We start from the raw sequence: 23,123 nt of genomic DNA, 5'->3' as shown, positions 1-23,123 counted from the left end.
AGCAGTACATTTTTTGTCAATAATAAATTAAAGTTTTTAAAACTAAGGAATCTTTGTAATAAATGTCTAAACTTATACCAGTTGGCTTTTCTATAGTTAAAATCAATAAATAATTTTGTTCAATACCACTGCTATTATCCAGCTTAACATAATAAAGCCATGCTCACTTGTGGTCTCACCAACTTTTATAGACCAATTATTTATCTTATAGATAAATATTTCTACCTTTAGATAACTTTGGTTGCCAAAGTAATGTCAATATATGAGCTCCCTCTAGAAGAGCTAAAAGTAGGACCTTCATCAACATTGTTTAACACCACTAGGTTCCATTTAGTAATGACCTCCATTAGATATGGGACTGCCTCAGAGCAAAGATTTGGCATTAGCATCTGAGCACATGATAACATTTTGACCATATAATCTTTCCATTTCACCCAAGCTGATACCTATATCAATGCTTGGTGGAAAATATAAACTTACTTCATACATATCTAACTAAAAAAAACAGCCTATGTATTATGTCTCCAAATACTAAGTGGGCACAGAGACTTTAAATATAAACTCCATAACTTCTGCCTTAATGATATTACTAGGTGTGAATGCAGTGCTGTAGCTACATTGGAACACTTTTTATTACAATGTAGGTATTTTATGTCAGTCTGAATATATTAGTACAATACTTAGTATTGATGATCATTATCAGGTCAATTTTAGCATATTTTGTCATGATATGGCATATATTAAATTAAGGTATAACAACATAATGAAGGTTTTATTGAGTATGTTGCAAACATGTATGGTTTTAATACAAGATGTTTTAAGTTATTTATGGTGTTGGTTTTTACTTATATTTTTGATTGTATTGGATGTGGGTTTACAGTATGTTCAAAGACCCTACAGTTAAGGTGTTTATAAAGTATTTTATAATAGTGTTAAAGGTGTTTTTAAATCTATTTATGTATTATAAGATATACAGTGAAACTTTGATCTATCATTTTTGGCAGTACTTGAGGAAAAATAACTAATGCAGGAAAATGATTGACAAGGAAAATTTATGACATCAATGTTTTTATTGTTTATCTTGTATGAGATGTGTATTTTCCAGTGATATGCCTATATGATGGCTTTCTGTTAATACTGAATGTTATGGTGCTTGCACAAGCACATACATTTATTCTACATTTTAGAAAACTGTTAAGAATATCTAATGTATTGATATATCAGAGGCAACTGATCAGAAAAATTCAATATTGTGTAAAAATGCATTACTTATATGGTAACAACAATGGTATAACTTGTGCATTTGCCATTACTAATAAATCTGAAGATGTCTGTGTCAATGCAGATTATGTGGAAAAGTGCATTTCTAATTTTTTGGATAACCAGTTCAAAATGCATTTTTGTATGTCACTATCTTTATTTTAAGTACATAGGATGGCTGCCATCATAAATTATATGATTAACTTCTATTTTCAGTGCTCAGAACCTTGCTGCACTAGTGCTGCAGTGGCTAACTTAAAACAGAAATAGCTTAACTGTCTTTTAACAAAGCAGCTTTATCAGAAAATGCACCCAATATGTACAATAAAATAAAATACATTTAATTGCAATGTATTGTCTTTTGGCATGATTACAATATTATAGTACAGTACTGTATTTTATTACCCTATTAGATAAGTACAGCATATTAAGAGGGGCTATTTGGAAAATTGTATATTAGGGAATTGGTGGAAACTAAAGTTTGTATACAAGACTTTTTAACTTTGGTTTTAACTTTTAAATACGGAGCGCTTTTATTATTAGTACATAAAAATCACAGTGTCTCAATTTAGCACTTTCTATTGTGAGTAGAACGATTGATATAGGGTAATATTTTTCTTTTAGTTAGAATACAGAATGAACACTGAGGGAAAACAAACTATTCTTCATTTCTCCATATAAAATTTTTTATATACATATTTAATGTTAATTTAATATATATATATATATATATTATATATATTAAATTAACATTAAATATGTATATAAAAAATTTTATATGGAGAAATATTTTAATATATATATATATATATATATATATATATATTAAATATATATATATAAATTATATATATATAATATATATATATAATTTATAATATAATATATATATATATATATATTAAATTAACATTAAATATGTATATAAAAAATTTTATATGGAGAAATGAAGAATAGTTTGTTTTCCCTCAGTGTTCATTCTGTATTCTAACTAAAAGAAAAATATTACCCTATATCAATCGTTCTACTCACAATAGAAAGTGCTAAATTGAGACACTGTGATTTTTATGTACTAATAATAAAAGCGCTCCGTATTTAAAAGTTAAAACCAAAGTTAAAAAGTCTTGTATACAAACTTTAGTTTCCACCAATTCCCTAAGGACAAATATGTTGCACAAATAATCAAAAGTTTGGTGTATTATGAATATAGCTAAAGCATGCAAATTGCAAGTAACTTATGTGTTCTAACGTTAAGCATAAAGCAATTAACTTACATTTATAAAGTAATGTTGTAAGAGTATAGGGGCAGTTATGCACTCTCATGCTCCAAGATCATGTGAAAGTAGCCAGATGTAATCCGGTGGTTGTTTGACTTTTGATCTCGCTTATAGTTCAACATTTTCATTGCAGTAAAATATTTTTGTTTTTGTCTTCAGATTTAAAAATTAAAAAGTAAATTTAACATGTGTATTTTTAAATGGAGAAAACAATATTCATTTTTTTCTTAATGTAAAAACAAAAACTTTTCTTTCTGAAAAAAGGAGGGTCTCTTTCTTTTTCTAACTTTTCCAGGAACTTTTCATTAAGTAGAAATTTACAAAATTTATTTTTAAAGCTAGCTGTAACAATTTGTTTGGAAATTCTTCTTTGATTATTTTTTTTACATAAATTACTTCTAACAATGATCTGGTATAACACAAAACACATCTTGGATATTAATGTGGAATTACACTGGCATTTAAATTAGGTTACTCTGAAATATTCATCCAATTATATTTAAATAACTTTCATATGTCATTAATTCTGAAGATATTAAAAAATACTAAAAACATTTTTTTAGTTAGTTTATGGTTTTCTTTTTTGGTACTGTGTTATTCCATTTATTACTTTAAATTTAAATAAATTTCTTTTGAAGAACTATTAAACTAGGAAATATCCTTAATTTTTTTTATTTTAAAAAACTATGATTAAATACCTGGACACAATACCGTGCATTGCTTCTCTCTGCATTTCTTTTATTATGCCAGAATTACTTCTTTTGTGCTGAATATTTATATTTGAAAATATTGGCAACACTAAAACAAATACAATCAAAATTTTCTCTCAAATATTTAAAAACTTAAAATTTTAAAATTTATTACAAGTCTCCAATACCAGCATCCCATAAGTCTCTGGCAGAGGTTCTACTTCCTTTATTGGCGCAGATATCTCGACAGACAGAAGATAGAAGACAAGACAACTGTCAAAAAATAAAATAGTAACTTGCAATGCTTATATTTGCATTTATAATCCGAAGTTCAGATGAATTTTAATGCAACTAACTCCAACGTATCCATCTTGTCTTCCTTCTATTTCATTTAATGTATCCCAATCTCTGAGGTTTAATAAAACAATGGCAGATAAATCGACCAGAAACACATCCGGAGGAGTTTCTGTTTAGGAAGAAATACCATCCAATTTTATATCATTGAAAAATTCCATTATTTAAAATTTATCTGGTTTAGTTTACCTCTTTCTTGATAATATGATTTTATGCAAGATTTTGCCTTCTGAATAATTTCTTGACATTGTTTGGGATCTTGAAATTTATAAATGGGTGTTTCAATGGCTTCTAAAAGATCGGTGTGAAGAAGTTCCCAACCTATTAGCCAATTCAAACGTGATGCTCCGCTTCTCAATTCATCCTGAATCATTCTATATAGTTCTCGAGCTCGAGTGTAGTTCTAAGAAAAAACTATTACTTTAAAGCATTTAATTATTAACAAAAAAAAAGTTAAGCAATAAACTTACTTTGACAGTTCTGAGTTCTTTAGCTTTAGCCAATAAAATATAAATGACTTCTGATGACTGAACGTTTCTTACTAGAGAAGCAATATGTCGAGGGAGTTCCCACTGGACAAAACAATTTTTAAAATCAATAAAAATTACAAAACCAAATTAATTTTATTCATATTACCTTATGATAAAGCTTGGAAAGTGGTTTAGAACTAATCGACTGTAACCGTTTTACAAGAGAGCATATCACTTTGGGTGAAGAGGCCGAAAGTAGTTCTCGTTCTAGTTGTCCAACGACGACAGAAATATCATCTGTCAAAAACAATTTCATTTTACAAACTAATATTTACTAAATTTTATAATCTATTGTTTAAATTTCTATAGAAATTTTTGCTACAAATTGAGATGAACTGAATGAACTGCCATTTATTTAATACCACTAACACTACAACTAAAATTCCTAATTTCATAAAGCATAAAAACAAAGAATTTTACAATCATAAAACAGGAATGAGAAAAATGAGAAGAGTGGAATAATTATTAATTTATTTATTACAATAAAGAGAATTTATTATGAAAAAAATTTTCTGATTAAGTATTTTGAAACATCATTTTAAAATTGCTTTTTAAACATGAATATATATATATATATATTCATGTTTAAAAAGCAATTTTATACATATATACACACATATATATGTATGTGTGTATATATATATATATATATATATAGTGTGTGTGTGTGTGAGAGTGGAGCAGGCATGCTTATATAGATGCATGTGCATATATCAAATACATACATCATATATACATATGTATATATGATGTAATTCCAGTAAGTACACCCTATTTCTAAAAAAAATTAGCCAATCTCCAAAATTAAAAAGTCCTATTTTCAGAGTGATTTACAAGCATAATAGAAACACTTTCATTATTTCTAATCAGAAAAATTAATTCAGAGTTCAAATGCCTCCTGGAAGGAATTAAATTTGAAGTATAAGGCACCACTGTTGTATTAGCAATATGTGTGAGGGTACAAACTCCTTTGCATTTGTATTTAAAACGTTTTTCAATATTCTTAAAATAAAACATTTTGTGTGAGCATTTTCTATTGTATTTGAAAACTGTATACTTTAAAATCCCACAAAAGTTAATCTTTCCATTAGCAGGCTTGGTTCTTGTCTGGTAAAGCCTAGAGTCATGCCAACCGTGTCAAAGTTACAAAGTATGAGAATTCTTGAGAAAGCCAGTATTACAAAGATTTGTGGTAATGTAAAGGTAATAATACTCTTATTAGGCTTGTAATTAGCATACAAAATATTTTTGTTTTATTTGTGAAATGGGATAATAAGGTGTGTGCATCTTACTATATCAAAACAGACCAGCCTACCAGAAAATCCTCTCAGTCAGATATGAAGAACATTTAAAACAAACCACTGGTTAATTCTAAAAAGATTTCGCTTTCATTGTTAACATATCAAATTAGAACTTACAAAAAGCTTTGTGGAGAATATGAACCAAGAGGGTAAAGGCCTACAAATACTTAAGTAGAAAATTTCCTCAAATGATGCTAAGGAGGATATCTCTGTAGGTCCACAGATTTGGGAGCTTATCAGAAACCACCAACAGTTTGATGAAATCCTAGAGGGTAGCAAGAAAGTTGCATGACAAAGTTTTTGGGTGGTTTTTGCAGTTCTTGGGAAACAACAGAGCACAAAATTTCAAAGAGATTGTGAGTGAGCTGCAGTTATCCTATCAAAAACTTGGTTGTAATGTCTCTCTCAAAATCCATTTTCTGCATCTCCACGTTGACTTCTCCAAGAATTATGGAGCAGTTAGTGATGAACACAGTGAGCAATTTTATCAAAATATGCAGCTATATAGTAGCAGTATGAAAGAAAGTGAAGTCCTAATGTGTTAGCAGATTACTGCTGAAGAGTAACCTGGGAGTCTCCAGAAGAAACCTAAAAAAAATAAGCCAAGCAAAAACACAGAACCTAAAACCTATGTAACATATTTCTCAAATGTTAGTTAGTCTTTGTTACTTTGTTCAGTGACATAATGTAAGTTATGTAAAAAAAAACTGGTGTAATTTATTGTTTTTATTTTTCACTTTTTACAATTTACTTTTAAATTGATATTTTATGGCTGAGTTTTAGTAACATTGATTTCATATCATTTGTGTGATTCCCTTCAAAATTTGAAGAATTATTGCATTAATTTTTAGAACATACAGTACATTATACTTTCAATTATGTGGGCCAATGATGAAGAACATGCATGGAAAATCAAAAACACAGATAATCCAACATATATTTCTTAGGAAATAAAGTCTGGATGCTGTCCTCAGTGATTTTTAGTCTTCAAATCCTTACCATGCACTTACTTTGTATTAGCAGGTACTGTACAGTACATTGAATATTCTTTGGTGAGCTGATTCACTGATGCACCGATTTGTGTCATTCGACTTATGTTCATGACAAATGTCATTGCTGGACGTGAGAAATTTCTAGGAACTTTAGTTCACATTTTCCCACCTAGAGGGCATCATTTTGTTCAAAATTGTGTGGTCGGCACCAATTTTGTTTGGCCAATTTTGCATCAAAAGAAAAAGCTGCTGCACTCATAATCTGCAAACCAAATTATTCATACACAAATAATTGGGAGTATACTGTAGTCCAAAGACTAATTAGTTCAAATAATTCATCAATTTTTCAAATGCATATTTTGATATTATATAGAGCCCTTATTTCTGAAAGTACAGCTGTGCATTTTTGTTTATGATCATATTTTATCATGTTATGGTCAAATGAATGTATAAAACCTAAATTAAAGGCATTTACAATGTCAAAATTTGTCAAACAGTCTAATAAGCAAATAGAAGTAGCACCATAAAGCACATTGGTATGACATTACACAGTGACTGACACTTCAACACTATATATATGATACATATTTTTTTTTTTTTTTTTGTGTTAGTTAATTTCAGTATCATATGCTTTAAAAGCTGTTTCTTCTGTTGTCTACTTTATTTTAATTTTTTCCTTGTTATTTACTTATGTTTTAGGCTTGACACACACATATGCAATAGAAATGTCTCTATACAAAACATTTTTCAATACAGAGTAAATATGCTTAAAATTGCTTTTTGAATGCTTTACATAGGCTTCAGTGCACATTGATTGAACAAAATGCAAAAACATGAAACTATTTTGTCTAATGACATTTTTCACAAATTACAATCTTTTATTATGATCACAAAATTATACAATAAATTAGTGACTGCTTCCTAATAATTTTTGCTTGATCAGTGTGAGTTGAAATGTTTTAGCATTTAGAAAATTTTCTGTATAAAGACATTTTTACCTGAGGGAAGTAATTTCTCGTCAGACATGATTACACAAGTTTAAGTATGCTTAAATCTGTCAGGTATGCAACCACAAATCCTCAATCACACAGGCAAACATTTTCTCATACGCATGCATTTCTAGTCACTTTCCACATTTAGCTCACATTTACATGTATAGTTAACATGGAGATAGCTGCAGAAAAGTTAATTGTTTTAATTGAAGAAAGACCTTTATATGATTTTACAAAGAAGCATCTCCACAACAAAGATGTCATCAACAAATGTTAGGAAGAAATTGTATAAATAAAGTATATTGTATCTTAATATAATGGGCAATCTTTCTTCTAGTTTAATACTGTTCTGTAGATTGGTAAAATACAAAAATATGACACGAATTTATCTTTAATAACATATAGAACATGATTAAGCTTTGATTGTTTTAAGTAATATTTCAAAATTTGGTTTCATTGTTTCTTAATTCAACTTTAAGAAACTTTTGAAGATCATTTTCTTCAATTCTTTTTTGATTAATTAGGTGCATCTAAACATGCTTTAGTTCCTCCCAAAATAGTTGCATCTATTGCCATATAATAATTGCACACACTTCATCATTGGAAGACATCTCAGTACAACAAGGGGCAATGCTGAAATTGCAACTACCTATCATCACACATGCATGAAAAATATTGGGTTGGCAACTAAGTGATTGCAGATTTTGTCAATAGGTGGCCTTAGCACATTTTTTTGCTTTGTCATCGTGTTCAAAGCGCCTAACCTATATTGTTTTCTTGTTGTTTGGACTTCCACCTTTAATTTAGTAAAAAAATTGTATCGATTAGTTATTTAGTTTCGTTTTTATCCTAATTTAAAAATGGAAGAACAAGACTTGCATTTCAGACATATTTTATTGTATTACTTCCGAAAAGACAAGAACGCATCACAAGCACACAAGAAGTTATGTGCCGTATATGGGAATGAAGCCTTGAAAGAAAGGCAGTGTCAAAATTGGTTTGCCAAATTTCGTTCTGGTGATTTTTCACTGAAAAATGCTCAACGATCTGGTCGTCCAGTTGAAGTTGATGAGACCCATATCAAGGCCATTATTGATTCAGATCATCATAGCACAACGCGTGAGATTGCAGAGAAGCTCAATGTATCACATACATGCATTCAAAAAAAATTAAAACAGCTTGGCTATGTCAAGAAACTGGATTTATGGGTCCCTCACCAGCTTAAGGAAATTCATTTGACTCAACGCATTAGCATCTGCAACTCGCTTCTGAAACACAACAAAATTGATCCATTTCTGAAACGACTGATTACTGGGGACGAAAAGTGGATAGTTTATAACAACGTTAATCGAAAAAGATTGTGGATGATGCAAGATGAACCAGCCCAGACAACACCAAAAACTGAGATTCACCAAAAAAAGATTATGCTGTCAGTTTGGTGGGATTATAAAGGAATTCTGTACTTTGAACTTTTACCAAGAAACCAAACGATTAATTCAAACGTGTATGTTCAACAACTTGCCAAACTGAGCAATGCAGTTCAAGAAAAGCGGCCAGAATTGGCAAATCGTAAGGGTGTTGTTTTCCAGCATGATAATGCAAAGCCCTACACATCTTTGGTCACTCGCCAAAAATTATTGGAACTAGGTTGGGATGTGTTGTCACATCCACCATATAGCCCTGATCTTGCACCTTCAGATTACCATTTATTTCGTTCCATGCAGAACTCCTTAAATGGTAAAATTTTTAATGACGCTGATGATGTAAAATCACATTTAATTCAGTTTTTTGCTGGCAAAAATCAGAAGTTTTATGAACATGGAATTATGACACTGTCTGAAAGATGGCAAAAGGTCATTGACAAAAATGGACAATACCTAATTGAATAAAGTTATATTTTTAAGCAAAAATTTTCCTTCTTATTTAAAATCCGCAATCACTTAGTTGCCAACCCAATAGCATAGCAAGACATTTTTATACAAAGACATTTTGCTTCATCAGTGAGTATATACCTCAGAACAAAATGAATTTGCTTTAAGTTAAAATGTTTTGCTTAACAATGGTTAGACTAAGCAATGTGTGCTACAGTGTTTTGCCTTTAGAAAAACATTTTGTACAAAGATGTTTTGGTCACATCACTGTGCAGCTAGCCTTAATTGGTTCATTTTTGTATTGTTTTTCACAGGGGTGATTATCATAAGTCACTACCCACTTTATGTATTCAAAATAAAAAGTATTAAATACCACCACAAAACCTTCAAAACATACCAGCACAAAAATATATTTAATATAAATACATTGTGACAAACGTTTTTGATCCAATTAGGATCTGCGTCAGGTCAAAAATGTTTGATATAATTAGAATGCAGGACATTCAAATTTAAATATTTTAAAATCATTGGAACTGTAAACCGTATAACCAGTATATGACAAAAATCACACCTAAGGTTTATACTGGTTATAAGGTTTACAGTTCCAACGATTTTAAAATATTTAAATTCAAACGTCCTGCATTCTAATTATATCAAACATTTTTGACCTGACACAGATCTTAATTCAATCAAAAATGTTTGTCACAATGTATTTATATTAAATATATTTTTGTTCTGGTATTTTTTGAAGGTTTTCTGGTGTTATTTAATGGTCTATAACAAGCTTTGGGATTCAGAGCAAAATAAAGATTCAGAACAAAATAAAAAAATTTTGAAAACAAAAGAGAATGTAGCAAAATCATAAAAATATCACATTAGCAATACAAATGGATTGTTGACCTTAATTAAAAATAACCAGAAGATAGAATTTTTCTTGTTGTGTCTGTTATTTTTTCCTCTATTTCTGTTACTGCAAGTTAAATTGTTTACAGCCATTCATTATACCACTTTACTAGCAATTGATAGATGAGTATGTTTATGTCACACAGACCTATTTAGTATCATTTTTAATTGTGATAACAATATCATCTTTTTAATAAGATGCTCATTCTCTTAACAACTAAAGTTCCATAATTATTATAAAATTTTTAATAATCAGGATAGAGTTTCCTTGATAAATATTATAGTAAGTTTCTTAAGATCTAAAATGTTCAATTTACTTTTGAAATAATTTTAATGTTATACAATAAATAAAAGTAACAATTTAAAAATGATTGACAAATGAAAACCACCATAAAATAATAGCAAATTTCAAAAGTTAATAAACTTGACATTTAAAAAAATTTATGTTGAGATTAATTTAAATTATTACCTGTAAAGTTCTGTTTTGACAGAAGTAACTCTTTGTTTACATCAGTTTTCAATTTATTTTTATACAAATTATCAATTTCTGTCCGATCAAACAAGTTCTTTACAACATCGTTTTTCTTCAACTGGCTTGCAATATTACCAGATGAATGATAGAGCATCCTGTAATGTCATTTGCATAATATTCGAATGTTTAAAAAAGAAATTTGTAATAAATAAACATTTCAATATTAATGTACTGTAAGTAACAGAATGGAAGATCTCAAAAAACTATTAGAAATATGAAATATGTTATTAAAATTATAAATCATATATTTATGTAAAAGCTGAAAGAATGTTTAAAATCTGTTCAAAAAGCCTTTGCACGATTATTATTGAAATTATTTGTTACAAAATAATTATGTATGCGAATGGCATTTCTGATTTGTCAACATCTCCGATCTCTAAAAAGAAAGCCAGATTATTTAAGAAAACATTTGAAGGATCAAAGTTTAACTTCTAATGTTAAACAAACCTTTTTAAATTGGCAATTTATAAATATTCTTGTGAACAGCAATTTTAAATCTAACCCTTTAGTATTATACAACTTTAAAAAACCATTTGAATACTTTGCATTATGACTACATTTAAACGGCAGTCATCATAATTTATTGATTAAAAAATTTTCCGAAAATATTCTTTGACAAGATTTAGAATATTTTGTCAGTTTGTATAATGTAGTAATTGAATTTCTATTTTTGTAATTTTTTTTTTTTTAGTCTATGCTTGTATTTCTGTTTTAAAGTTCTCTGTAACCAAAAAATCAAAATTTCACCCTGTCCAAAAATATGGTCATCCTAAGTATTTATTCTTTAATTAAAATTAACAACCTGGTAAAACAGATGTAACAAAGCTAGTAAATTCTTTAATTAATTTTATAATTTTGCAATTAGTAAAAATTATTTGGTTGTGCAAGTTTCTTAAACAAATTTTTTTATCCTTGTCTCAGAATTTATTTTGTATAATATAAATTTTTGAAAAACCAATTACCTTATGAAATTCTTCATTAAGCTCTTCTGTACATTTGTAAGATTAATAAATATCATTTTCATAGCCTAAATAAAATTTAAAATTTAATATTTAGTTTGTGGATGTACACACACACACACACACAAATTTCCATATTATGAACTTCTATATAGCAAATTTCTCTGTATTAATTGATTTTTGCATTATAATTTTGGCTGAAAGAGCAGTGTACATGTAAAATTGCTTCTAAATAACAGTTAAATTTCTATATAATGAATCTTTTTTTAATTTGTAAGAACTATCAATTATTAAAAATCGATTACTGAATCTGGGTAGAGTTCAATTTCAGGTATCAATCTGTAAATCCTTTGTAAAACCACCATCCAGATGCGAGAAATACTGGTGATTAGCTTTTAAAACCATCATGTAATCTGCTCCCATGTGGCTACCAGTTAAAAAGAAGGGACAGAGAGATTAAGTCCAAATGTCTTTGTTGACACATGAATGATTTAGAATTAATGAATGTTAAAAACATTTGAAAGGTGATAATTTTTACAACTGCTGAGCTAAGTTTTGAAATTATTGAGATTTTATTTAATAAGTCATCCAGTTGGAATTTGAAGAACTAATAATATAGTGTTTAAGCATTACTAAAAAAAAATTAATGTGTTGTGGGAAGTTGATAAAGGATCAAAAAAGAAAGACATTAGAGCAAAGTTTGAAATTCCCGTAAACAGTTTATCAACCAAAATAACAAATTGCAAATCAATTTTGAAAATTAGCCAATGATGTCAGACCTACAGCAAAATGTGCTTATGTCAATGTAGATGAAGCAGTTTTAATTAATGCTCTTAATAAATGTGAAGCATATTACAAAGAAAGAATATTTTTAAATTGTTCTGTGCAACCAAAAAGTGTAATTTCTGAATAATGATATGTCCCTATAATGAATTTTTTCAGGATTTAATAACTGTTATATAGAAGTTTGACTGTATATATGTTTATTTATTTATTTGAACATTTATTTTTAGTAATAAATTATTTCAACTTCTTATATAACTGTACCTCTGACAACGTATCTACTATTATATTCTCATTGTTCTTAATTTCAATCTGAAAATTCATATGCACTAATTCTGCTGCTATGACCCTTCGAACTGCATTCAGCACAATTACTTTAAAATACATTTCATTTGTTCTGAAAAAAATGAAAATTTATTAGATCTACAAGAACGAGAGGCATTCGAAGCAAATTTAATTAATACATTACGATTTGCCATCCTGAAGTATTTCCATTTCTAATGCATCTCTTAATGCTAAAGGAATTTGTCGCTTTATGTTATCCTCCATTAATATATTCGCTAAATCCTAAACATTGAAATTCCAAACAAATTTTATTTAATAATTGTACATAAAACACAAAAATGTTTTCTTCATACCTCATAATTGTTTATTAATGACTTTTGTAATCGTTCCTGTAATGACGCAACTTCCAGCGAAGACTGCCGTTTCGTCAAATGGGCAACGGCATTGAAGTAACCTTTCAGCTTCGCTTCGTCAATTTGGCAATATAAAGAATTTTTCATCTGTTTAAATAAAATAAATTGTTTATGTTTAGGCAACACTTACAATAGATAGAATATCAAATTTCCAAACAAAATACTTCTTATTTTATAAAAATTTTACAACAGAAGTTTAAAAATCCCAAAATTTCAGTTAAGGCATGAAAAATGCTTACTTTAAAAGTAATAATCATTCTTTAGGTGCCATCTGTCCACACAAGGGTGCACAAATATAAATCATATTCAAGCAGGTAAAATGCATTTTCATTAGAAACATATTTACAATTGAAAGCAATTAGTTTTAATACCATGTCATTTTTCATTTTGAATTTGTCCAAACTTATGTTTTTAAAAAAATAGTTATTTGTTGTAATAGTATAATGGTATACTGCTATTTAATTTATTATGCAACATGTATGGTATTAAATAAAATTATGTAGAAATAGTAAATTAGTTCTGATTACTTATCAGGTAAAAATATCAAAAAATCTAATATGATAAAATAAAATTGAAATAATAAATATTTCAATTTATTGTACAAAGTTGCTCAGATTAGAAGAGTTATTATATAGAGAATACAATACCATAAAAAAACTACAGACAGCCACATAAGTTTAAATTTGCAAGGAATCATATACAAAAAGAAATATTAAATATTTTTCACTTTATGCCTAATGGCATATACAAGTATTCCTTGCTTAATGCAAAATTTCATTAACACACAAAATTAATTGCAGCAATCTTTTTTTATACATGGCAGAAGTTTTAATTAACACGACTTTACCAACCATCTTTACTTAACATAGATATGTTTTTCTCAGAAAATAAGGTGTTAGGTGAAGTTGCTATTTTTGTTTATTAAAAATAAAAATATTTGTTATTAACCAAAACTTTGTTTTAGCAGATCGTGATGTTTGGTCGAGTACCTAGGTCCAACTGTACCTGATGAATGCAATTTTGATATACATGGTAGCATTGAGAGATTAATTAATAGTGTTAATCAAGGGATACTGTTATAAGTTTATTCTCAAGTCAACAAATTAAGTCTGTAAAACAAACTAATTTTTATTTTTAGAAAATTAACACACTAATAGTTAATATATTCCACTGATCTAATTATTGCACAAAAAAATGAAATAACCAATTAAGTGGCAAATATGACTTATATTTTAAAAAATTAACTTTTTAAAAAGTAAGAAACAATGATAACCTTGGGATACAGAGATGATGAATTTGTAAAATATTCTCCTGCCTTCTTATATTCTTCTCGATGGAAATAATAACATCCCAAATCGTAAGATAACTGAAAATACATAATTTAAAAAATCATTTATTATATTATTGTTTGTAAAAAATTTTACAAATAAATAAATATAGGTTAATTTAAGTGCTTGCATCAACATAATTCAGTGAACTGATTTGCAACTTAACCGGTTTTTCAAGACTTAGATCCATCTTTAAAACATTTCAAATGTCTTACCATATTTTCGCAGATTGTCTGACATGTTGGTCTATCCGGGGAGACTAGGAAATCCGATATTTCCATACAGTAATAACCAGCATGCTGGTTTAAGAGAGGTTATACATTCCTCTATAGAGGGCACACGAAAAAAAATGAATGAGTTATGGCACATAAAAACAAAAGTGTTTTTATTCTAAAACTGTGAAACTGTCAGCATTACATAAAAAATTACAATTATATATTTAATTTCTTCATTTTGTCTACCTTCTAACAATGTAAAATACTCATGGAATTCTGAAAATGTTTTTTGTGTGTATTTTATTGTAATTCAATTCAAAAACACAAAAATAAACATATTAAATTTAAGAAACTGGCTATAAATTATCTCAATTTACATGGGCTTTGTGTAAAATTTAAGAGGAAGGAGTTATTTTTAAGGTCGGGGTAGATGGTCAGTATGGCCCACACTGACTGACTACTAATATTACTACTACTACTACTGTCAATAAATCACTGTTTTGTTATCTTAAAAACAGGAAGAGAGTTTTTGTTTACAAGTCAGTCAAATTACAATGTTATTATTTTACTGTACTCAGAAGAATGTTTTCTTTAACATTTAAGTAACAACTAATTTTGTGAGATCTGATTAATTTGATATTTTAGTCACAGTTTAACTAGCATGCCAGTCTCCCATTTATATGCAGTATGCCAGTCATCCTGCAAAAATATAGTACTAGTAATGGTTAAAACTACCTAATAAATATAAATATTTGCATAGCCATTCGTAATAAGTAGTGAGATCTGCAAATGTCTAGATTTTATAATGTATACAAATGTTTTATGAAAATTACATTCATTAAAAAGGAGCCAAAAAATCATAAAGTTGGCTCAAAATGCATATGAATTGTTTGGAATATATTTAATAAAGATTGAGTGGAAAGCCTAGGATCTGGAAAAACAGTCGTAAAATTGGTTCACTGAATTACGTTTATGCAAGCACCTAAATAATACCATATTTACTTGCATATAAGACATGGTTTTTATTCATTTTTCGTTGCTTGAAAAACCTAGGTCATCCTGTACGCATGAGCAAAGGATTCTTTGCATTTTTGCAATAATTTTTGTGAACTGTGCATTTCCATTTTTTACTGGGTGCTCACCCTCCAGTGTTTAAAAATAAAAGTATTTTATCTGGGTTGTTTCAATCATTCTTGTGTATTGTCAGGAGTAGCAAGAGATGAATAGCAATAGGAAAAGCAAAGCTTTTGAATTGAATTCCAAAATCACCAATATAAGTTTTAATCCATTCCCATGTGAAAACAGATGATTATTTGGAAATCAGAATTCGGAGAAACTCATAAGTGTAATCTAATCGACGGAGAGTGGATTCGACTGTTAAGAATTGGCAAAAAAAGGTCCCCGATTATCCAATTTTACACGAAGAAATTAGTTTGTCAATTTTACAAGATTTTTCCTTTAAAGTTTAAAATGCCAGTAAATTTTGCAGGACAATGTGTGCATTTATGTGCATTTGACATTTTATTTGTGATTAAACAAAATAAAATTAAATTGTATTAATAAATCTAATTTTCTTTATTTTGAGTTTTAAAGTCACACCTCATCCTATATGTGATATCATCTTTTAAGCGAGTAAATATGGTAATACTGGTAATCCCAAAGAAACAAATATAGGTTATGCAATTAAGAAATAAATCTTGTTACTTTTAATTCATTTAGAAGTAAAATTGACATACCTGACACTGTATTTCTTCTTTGTTTAACAATATTCCATTTTTCCAATTATGATTTGGATTTGGAGCTTCCTCGCTGACGGTTCCTAAACAATTCATCAAAGGCATGCGAATACGTTCCTCCTTTTTTAGTACTTCCTCCAAAAGTTTACAAGATTGATCACATTGCTCACTTAACTAAACAAAAACATTTGATTGATATTAATGTACAATTAACATTACAGTTATCAAAGAAAGTTAGATACCATATTTCTTTGACCGAGAAATGCCATAAATTCTAAATCACGGCATGCTTTCAAAATCATACTTTAAGATTTTCTTTTACAGAGGAAACAATTATAGAATGTTTGGTTTCATTACATCTTTGTTCAGTTCAATCATCAACAGTAATAACATCAACATGTAATAAAGATAATACACTAAAACACCAAAACCCAGAAAAGAAGAATGTTTTTATGTTTTTACATTAAAATTAAACATTTTCCATTGTATTAAATGATCATCTTCAGGTTTCTTAAATGGAACAAAATATAGAATACATATTTAGATACAGATAACAGATTGCAAGAAGCAACTTGAAACCAGTACTCATTCCAGCAAAAAAATTTTATCAGAACATCATTTTTAACCTGTGGGCCTACCTCAAGTGTATACACTACTCAAAAATTGAATGTTCTACAGAGTACGCTAAACTGAAACATTCAATCATCATAAACATTTTTACATAATATTCTAAAATGTTAAAATGTAATGTGACGACAATTAAAATATTCTACAAACACAAGATATATAATCTTGTGTTTGTAGAATATTTTAATTGTCGTTATTTTAATTTGAATATTTTAGAATATTATGTAAAAATGTTTATGATGATTGAATGTTTCAGTTTAGCATACTCTGTAGAACATTCAATTTTTGAGTAGTGTATACACTTGAGGTAGGCCCACAGGCTAAAAATGATGTTCTGATAAAAATTTTTTGCTGGAATGAGTACTGGTTTCAAGTTACTATAATGTTACCCCCAAATCTCACAAGCAGCTAACTAACATGCAAATTTAATTTAGTTAGTTACTAACATGCAAGTTTTATTGTGTGTAATTTTTATTGTATTTCATGTTGATATTATTTTTGTTATTTCTTTTATTTGTTTTGGTATTAATTCTATGTAACTAACTAAATTAAATTTGCATGTTAGTTAGCTGCTTGTGAGATTTGGGGGTAACATTATAGTGGGTTGTTGAGTAGAGACTGTCAAGCTAGCACAGAGTTTTACTATCTTTATATTTAATGCAATCATCCTTAACTTTTGCATTATAGATCTCTACCACTTCCAATGTTCTTAGCTTTTGCTTGCTGAACATCTTCCTTATTATTGTTGCCTCATCCTAACATGGCTCCCTAGCAAACTGGGCTAGTGAGGTATTATACTTATTTTTACTGATGTCATACTGGTGTTCTTTTATTCTTCATGTTAACAACCTCTTAGTCAATTCAGTAGACAACTAATCTGTATTGGATCTACTATGAAATAATGGTATAGTATATACACAGTGCGGCAATTAAATTCCGGGACTGAAGCTATATCTCAGCAACCAGTAGCGACATCTGTTTAAATTTTATGTCATATGAAGTTTGGACATATATGAACATAACCTAAAACTTTTATTTAAATCGGTTGATATTTATCATTGTTTTTGATATTTTGTTTATCAGTTTATTTTGTTACATGTCGGAAAACAATAATGGAACAACGTGCTGTTATTAAATTTCACGCTAAACTTGGCACAAGTGCCACAGAAACGTTCAAAATGATGCAAAAAGTGTATGGAAGTGAGTGTTTATCACGGTCAAAGACTTTTGAGTGGCACAAGCGATTTTTGGAAGGCAGACAATCACTGGAGGACGACAAACGTGTGGGAAGGCCAATAACAATTCGAACAGCAGATTCGATTCAAAAAGTGCAAGAATTTGTATCCAACGATCGCAATGCGACACTGAGAATGATGGAACAGGCATTAAACATTAACAAAGAGACAATACGACAAATTCTTAAAGAAGATTTAGGCAAAACAAAGGTCTGTGCTAAATTTGTTCCGCACACACTAACCCAAGAGCAAAAACTGATGAGACTGGAACATTCCAGAGAGATTGTACGAGCAGCAAATAACAGCCCAACCTTCTTCAAATCAATTGTTACTGGTGATGAGACTTGGTGTTTTCAATATGACCCACAAACAAAACGTCAAAGTGCCAAATGGAAGTCAAAATCATCACCTCAAGCCAAGAAAACACGAAAAGTTCCATCAAAAATCAAGACGATGTTCATTGTTTTCTTTGATAGCAAAGGCATCATCCACCGTGAGTTCGTCCCACAGGGTCAAACAGTTACTGTTGCTTTCTACTTGGGAGTTTTACAATGATTAATGGGAAGAATTCGTCGAATTCAACCAGAATATCGCAATTCTGATGACTGGTGTTTGTTACACGATAATGCACCGAGTCACACATCATTGATTGTTCATCAATTTTTGGCACGAAATCAAGTCTGTGTGTTAAATCATTCACCGTATTCCCCCGATTTAGTACCATGTGACTTCTCTTTATTTTCAAAAATGAAAATGAAGTTGAAAGGACGCATTTTTAATGATATTGAAACCATCCAAAGAGAGTCTACGCGCATATTAGAGGCAATACCGAAAATTGAGCTTGAGCAGGCATTTGAATCACTATTGAATCGCTGTAAAAAGTGTATTGAAGCAGGAGGAGAGTATTTTGAATAATTTAATAAAAGGATTTGAATAAAATTGTTTTGTTTCATTTTTATAGATCCAGTCCCGGAATATAATTGCCGCACTGTGTATACCCCAGGTGCTTTATTGTCATTTACCTCATCTTTTCCATCCATTAACACAGTCTAACTATGGTTGAATTGCATTTATATATGAAAACAGTGTTTAAGTATTTAACAATTTTTGTGTGCCTGATGTAGCCTTGTGTTATATTTGAGACTTATGCATTTTCAATCTCTTGATCCTGGTCTTACTTTTCCATTCTTATGTGAATATTTATTGTTGTTCATATTAGCCCAGGATTATTTTAGTTATATTCAATAATAAAATTTAATGTTGTTATTTTTTACTTTACATGCTAAGCTGTTGATGAATTTTAAGCTCTTGCCATGTCTTATTGCAATGTTCTTTATATACTCTAATTTATCTAGTGTTTTTTTAAAGTTGGAACAATGTGTGCAAGCTTTCCTAACTAATGTTCTAAAAGCCACTGTTTTATATGATTGAGGACCAAAGGCAAAAATTACAAATAATACATGATGAGAGGATTCAAAAGGTGCTGAGTTGCTTATTGTTGAAGTGTTCTAGCTTCTGAAGAGTATATTTAGATTACAATAAATAAATAAAAAATATCATGCATGTGGAGCCTTGCACATATGTGATGCAAAAGAAATTAAAACACACAAAAAATTATAAAAGAGTAGTGAAGTTCATAGACTGCCTTCCACAGATGAGACAGAATCCACCTCTTTATAATCAATGGCAGATCTTCTTCTAGGGTTTTATAAATCTCAATATGGTCCAAATATTTGAGATGGGTCAGGTCAGAGAAGTGGTGTGGAAAGCATATCTGATCGAAAGAAATATAAATGTCATTGTTATAAGCAAAAATAGCCATAGCTGTGATAGAAAGATCCTTCCTGATGGTGTATTCACGTTCCTTAGTCATCATGTTTAAGCATCTAGCCGTTGCTCCTACATACTCCTGAAGACAATTGGTCAATCCTGTTGTCCTGTATGAGGAAGGATGGTGGTATATGCCAGTAAAGTTCAAATCATGCCTTTCAATTTCTGGTCCATCAGAAAGAATACCTTATGATTCCTTGAACACAAATTAGGTCAATTTATTTAACCCTATTTACAGAGATACACAGCAATACATCTTGATTACTTCTAACTATAAGGTCTTAGTCCAGACTCCCCTTTCCTCGATCCAACGTTGTCTTATATCTAACTTTTGAATCCGTTGGCTGACCAATCCAGAGCTGAGCTTTCTATCAAATCTGCCTCAGTTGGCATACCTGTCTTGACTTGTCCAGGACGATGCCAACATCCTGGACAACATGTTTTTGGATTCATCGTCAGAGCATGTTTTCTGGAATCCAGAAAACACGTTGTGATGGCTCCGGCAAGTGAAAACTTGACTTAGATTGTCACCACTCGAAACCTCCTTGACAATGCACATCAGGAATTCTCTCTCAAATTGGTCCTTGGCATTCACAATTATCTAAAACACGATTGCACTTCTCCTGTAAGCAATGTTGAAATTAACAGTGCAGGCAACCTCCTTGTAGATATTGGAGAGGTTCTTATCATAAGTGATCATTTTATAAAACTTTACATGTGTAACAATCAGATCCACATGCTGTTGGTGGAGTGTAGGACATCTAATGTAGTATAGAGAAAAGCTATGTTGAAACAGGACATTTTCACTTTTGTCCCATGTATTAGAGCAATGGGTAAAAGCCTTTAAAGCCTATCTTATAGATATATATATGTGGGACTGAGTAGGGATGAAAAATGTATATTAATACATTTGTTTTTATATTAAAATTCTTCTTCACTACTGGTTTTTGGTGTTCTAGTGTGTTTCTCTTTGTTAAGTAAAGGCAAGCTAGAAAAACACTGCAAATGCCACAAATTAGGTGAAGTTTGGCTATTACATTCCTGTGTTTTTATCCACATTCAACAACTATACATTTTAATGCACACCACATTGTCTCAAAGGTGTTTTTCAAAATTAGAAATTTAAATGCTCATTACCGGCAAAGCTCATTTGAACCAGCATGAGCATTTAGTAGTAGTGCCAAGAATATCTTTTATCAGTGCATAACACACATGGTCTACTTGCAACAACTACCAAACAATCGTAATTTTGAATTGCAAATATAAAATGCCATCCATTGCACAATGCATGGTTTTTGGACAAGTAAAATTACACAAAACAAGAAGTGTATATTAGAATCGAAGAAATATGATATACTAAATTTATGTGATACAAAACTTTTAAATTTACCTTTCTGATAATTGATTCCGTTACATCTTGTGGTACAAATGTTGGATCTACTTGGCCAGGTCTATTTTTCCAAAAATATTTTCATCAAAAAAGTTTTAAATAAGAAACTAATATTCTTAAACTTATTGCCATTAATAATTTATAAAAGTTCACTAAACTCAGCCCCACCATTACAAAAATAAAATCAAATCACTACTCATTCCAGGAAGAGAAATTTTTTTATTAAACAAAAATTGTCAGTTAAAATCTGATCATTCTCAGCTTAAAACATCCATTTAATGGTTTAGAATGTTTTATGAACAGAACAAAATTCATACATCAGAAAAAAATTTAAATTGAATATTTAAGACAATTTCAATAGAATAAAATTTTTTTAAATTAATAATGAACACCTAACTGACATTAAAAACACTATTAAAAAATTGCTAGTACTTTCAAAAACATGTTAGTAAATACATGTTTTTAACGTCACTTAGGTGTGATTTCTCTTCCATATAACATTCTTGGCATGAAGTGAAAATTGTTTTTGTTAATAATGAAGACAGTAAAATGTGCTAAATTTGAAAACAAAATGAAATAAAACAAAACTTTTTGTATAAAATCCAAGAGTAAACCAATATAATTTTTAAGATGTATAGGAAATATTATTATTCAAAAGGAGTTTAATAACTAGAGTTTCTCAAACGGACTCTCGGGATCTCAGCTGTTTTTTAACCACAAATACATATTGATTGTCAACAATCAATATGTATTTGTGGCAGGACTCTGAAAATTCTTTACTTGTCAGAACCTGTAATATCTTGAATAACTGCACCAATGCTGTCTTAATTTTAACTATATCCAGTAGCTTCAATAACTGCATTATGCCAGGTTATGCAAATTGGGCAAGGATAGAAACTAGTACAAAGACTGCAAGTATGAAGTTTTTCTTCATAAACCTGATTATTAAAGCCAAAAGAGCTGCCGAATTATTGGGCTATAAGCTTGATGTCACTATTAAAGCAGCTGAGGTAGACAAATCAAGAATACTTGAGAGCAAAAGAAGTATTGCAACGCATCTTGAAAATGAACTATAAATCTTTGATGCTACGGGTGAAAAAACACATAACATCTTTCTTCTCTTAAATGCATTAAAGACTATTCCACCCACATCCATTGAACTGAAAAGGGCATTTTCAGTAACGGAACTTTTCATTATTAAAATAATAACCAGATTGAGTGATCAGAGTATTGACCATCTTTGCTTTTCAAAATCTTATAAAAGTTTACAATAATATTTTGTATTATGTTTTATTTAAAAAACAAAGATTACCTTGTAAGTTAGAAGTTTGATCTAAGTTCATTTTTTCTTTAAATTTTCAACTCAATTCAAAGACATTTTTTTATAAGCAGTTTCCAACTAACTTTAATAAATTTTTTCTATTTGTGAAAATTTCTACATAATTCAAAGGTAATTTTAATATATATTTTACACAGAATTATTAATATTATGATTTTGAAGGTTGAAGAACATATTAAATTACTTTTAAAAATATAACTAAAATGTAAATTGTTAATATACTGTTATATAAAATATGTAATATACTGTTAAAAATAATGTTTAGATTCTTTGATCTGTTAT

At 29.3% G+C, this 23,123-nt stretch overlaps 1 protein-coding gene across 1 annotated transcript in view; it reads right to left on the bottom strand.

Moving 5' to 3' along the window:
- Positions 1 to 23,123, bottom strand: part of IntS8 (integrator complex subunit 8) — a 50,386-nt gene that overhangs the window by 8,333 nt on the left and 18,930 nt on the right. The window contains exons 6-19 of the mRNA XM_067288956.1: positions 21,503 to 21,563; positions 16,421 to 16,594; positions 14,415 to 14,507; positions 13,082 to 13,228; positions 12,913 to 13,010; positions 12,708 to 12,840; positions 11,664 to 11,728; positions 10,639 to 10,796; positions 4,217 to 4,347; positions 4,051 to 4,152; positions 3,770 to 3,983; positions 3,583 to 3,692; positions 3,415 to 3,499; positions 3,236 to 3,335 (exon numbers count right to left, since the gene is read on the bottom strand). Of these exons, the coding sequence (XP_067145057.1) occupies positions 3,236 to 3,335; positions 3,415 to 3,499; positions 3,583 to 3,692; positions 3,770 to 3,983; positions 4,051 to 4,152; positions 4,217 to 4,347; positions 10,639 to 10,796; positions 11,664 to 11,728; positions 12,708 to 12,840; positions 12,913 to 13,010; positions 13,082 to 13,228; positions 14,415 to 14,507; positions 16,421 to 16,594; positions 21,503 to 21,563 (1,671 nt within the window). The remainder of the gene's footprint in view (positions 1 to 3,235; positions 3,336 to 3,414; positions 3,500 to 3,582; positions 3,693 to 3,769; positions 3,984 to 4,050; positions 4,153 to 4,216; positions 4,348 to 10,638; positions 10,797 to 11,663; positions 11,729 to 12,707; positions 12,841 to 12,912; positions 13,011 to 13,081; positions 13,229 to 14,414; positions 14,508 to 16,420; positions 16,595 to 21,502; positions 21,564 to 23,123) is intronic.

The sequence above is a fragment of the Centruroides vittatus genome, unplaced genomic scaffold (genome assembly GCF_030686945.1).
Source record: "Centruroides vittatus isolate TY-2023 unplaced genomic scaffold, ASM3068694v2 scaffold_944, whole genome shotgun sequence".
Lineage (NCBI taxonomy): Eukaryota > Metazoa > Arthropoda > Arachnida > Scorpiones > Buthidae > Centruroides > Centruroides vittatus.
This window is presented reverse-complemented; position numbering and strand designations above follow the sequence as displayed.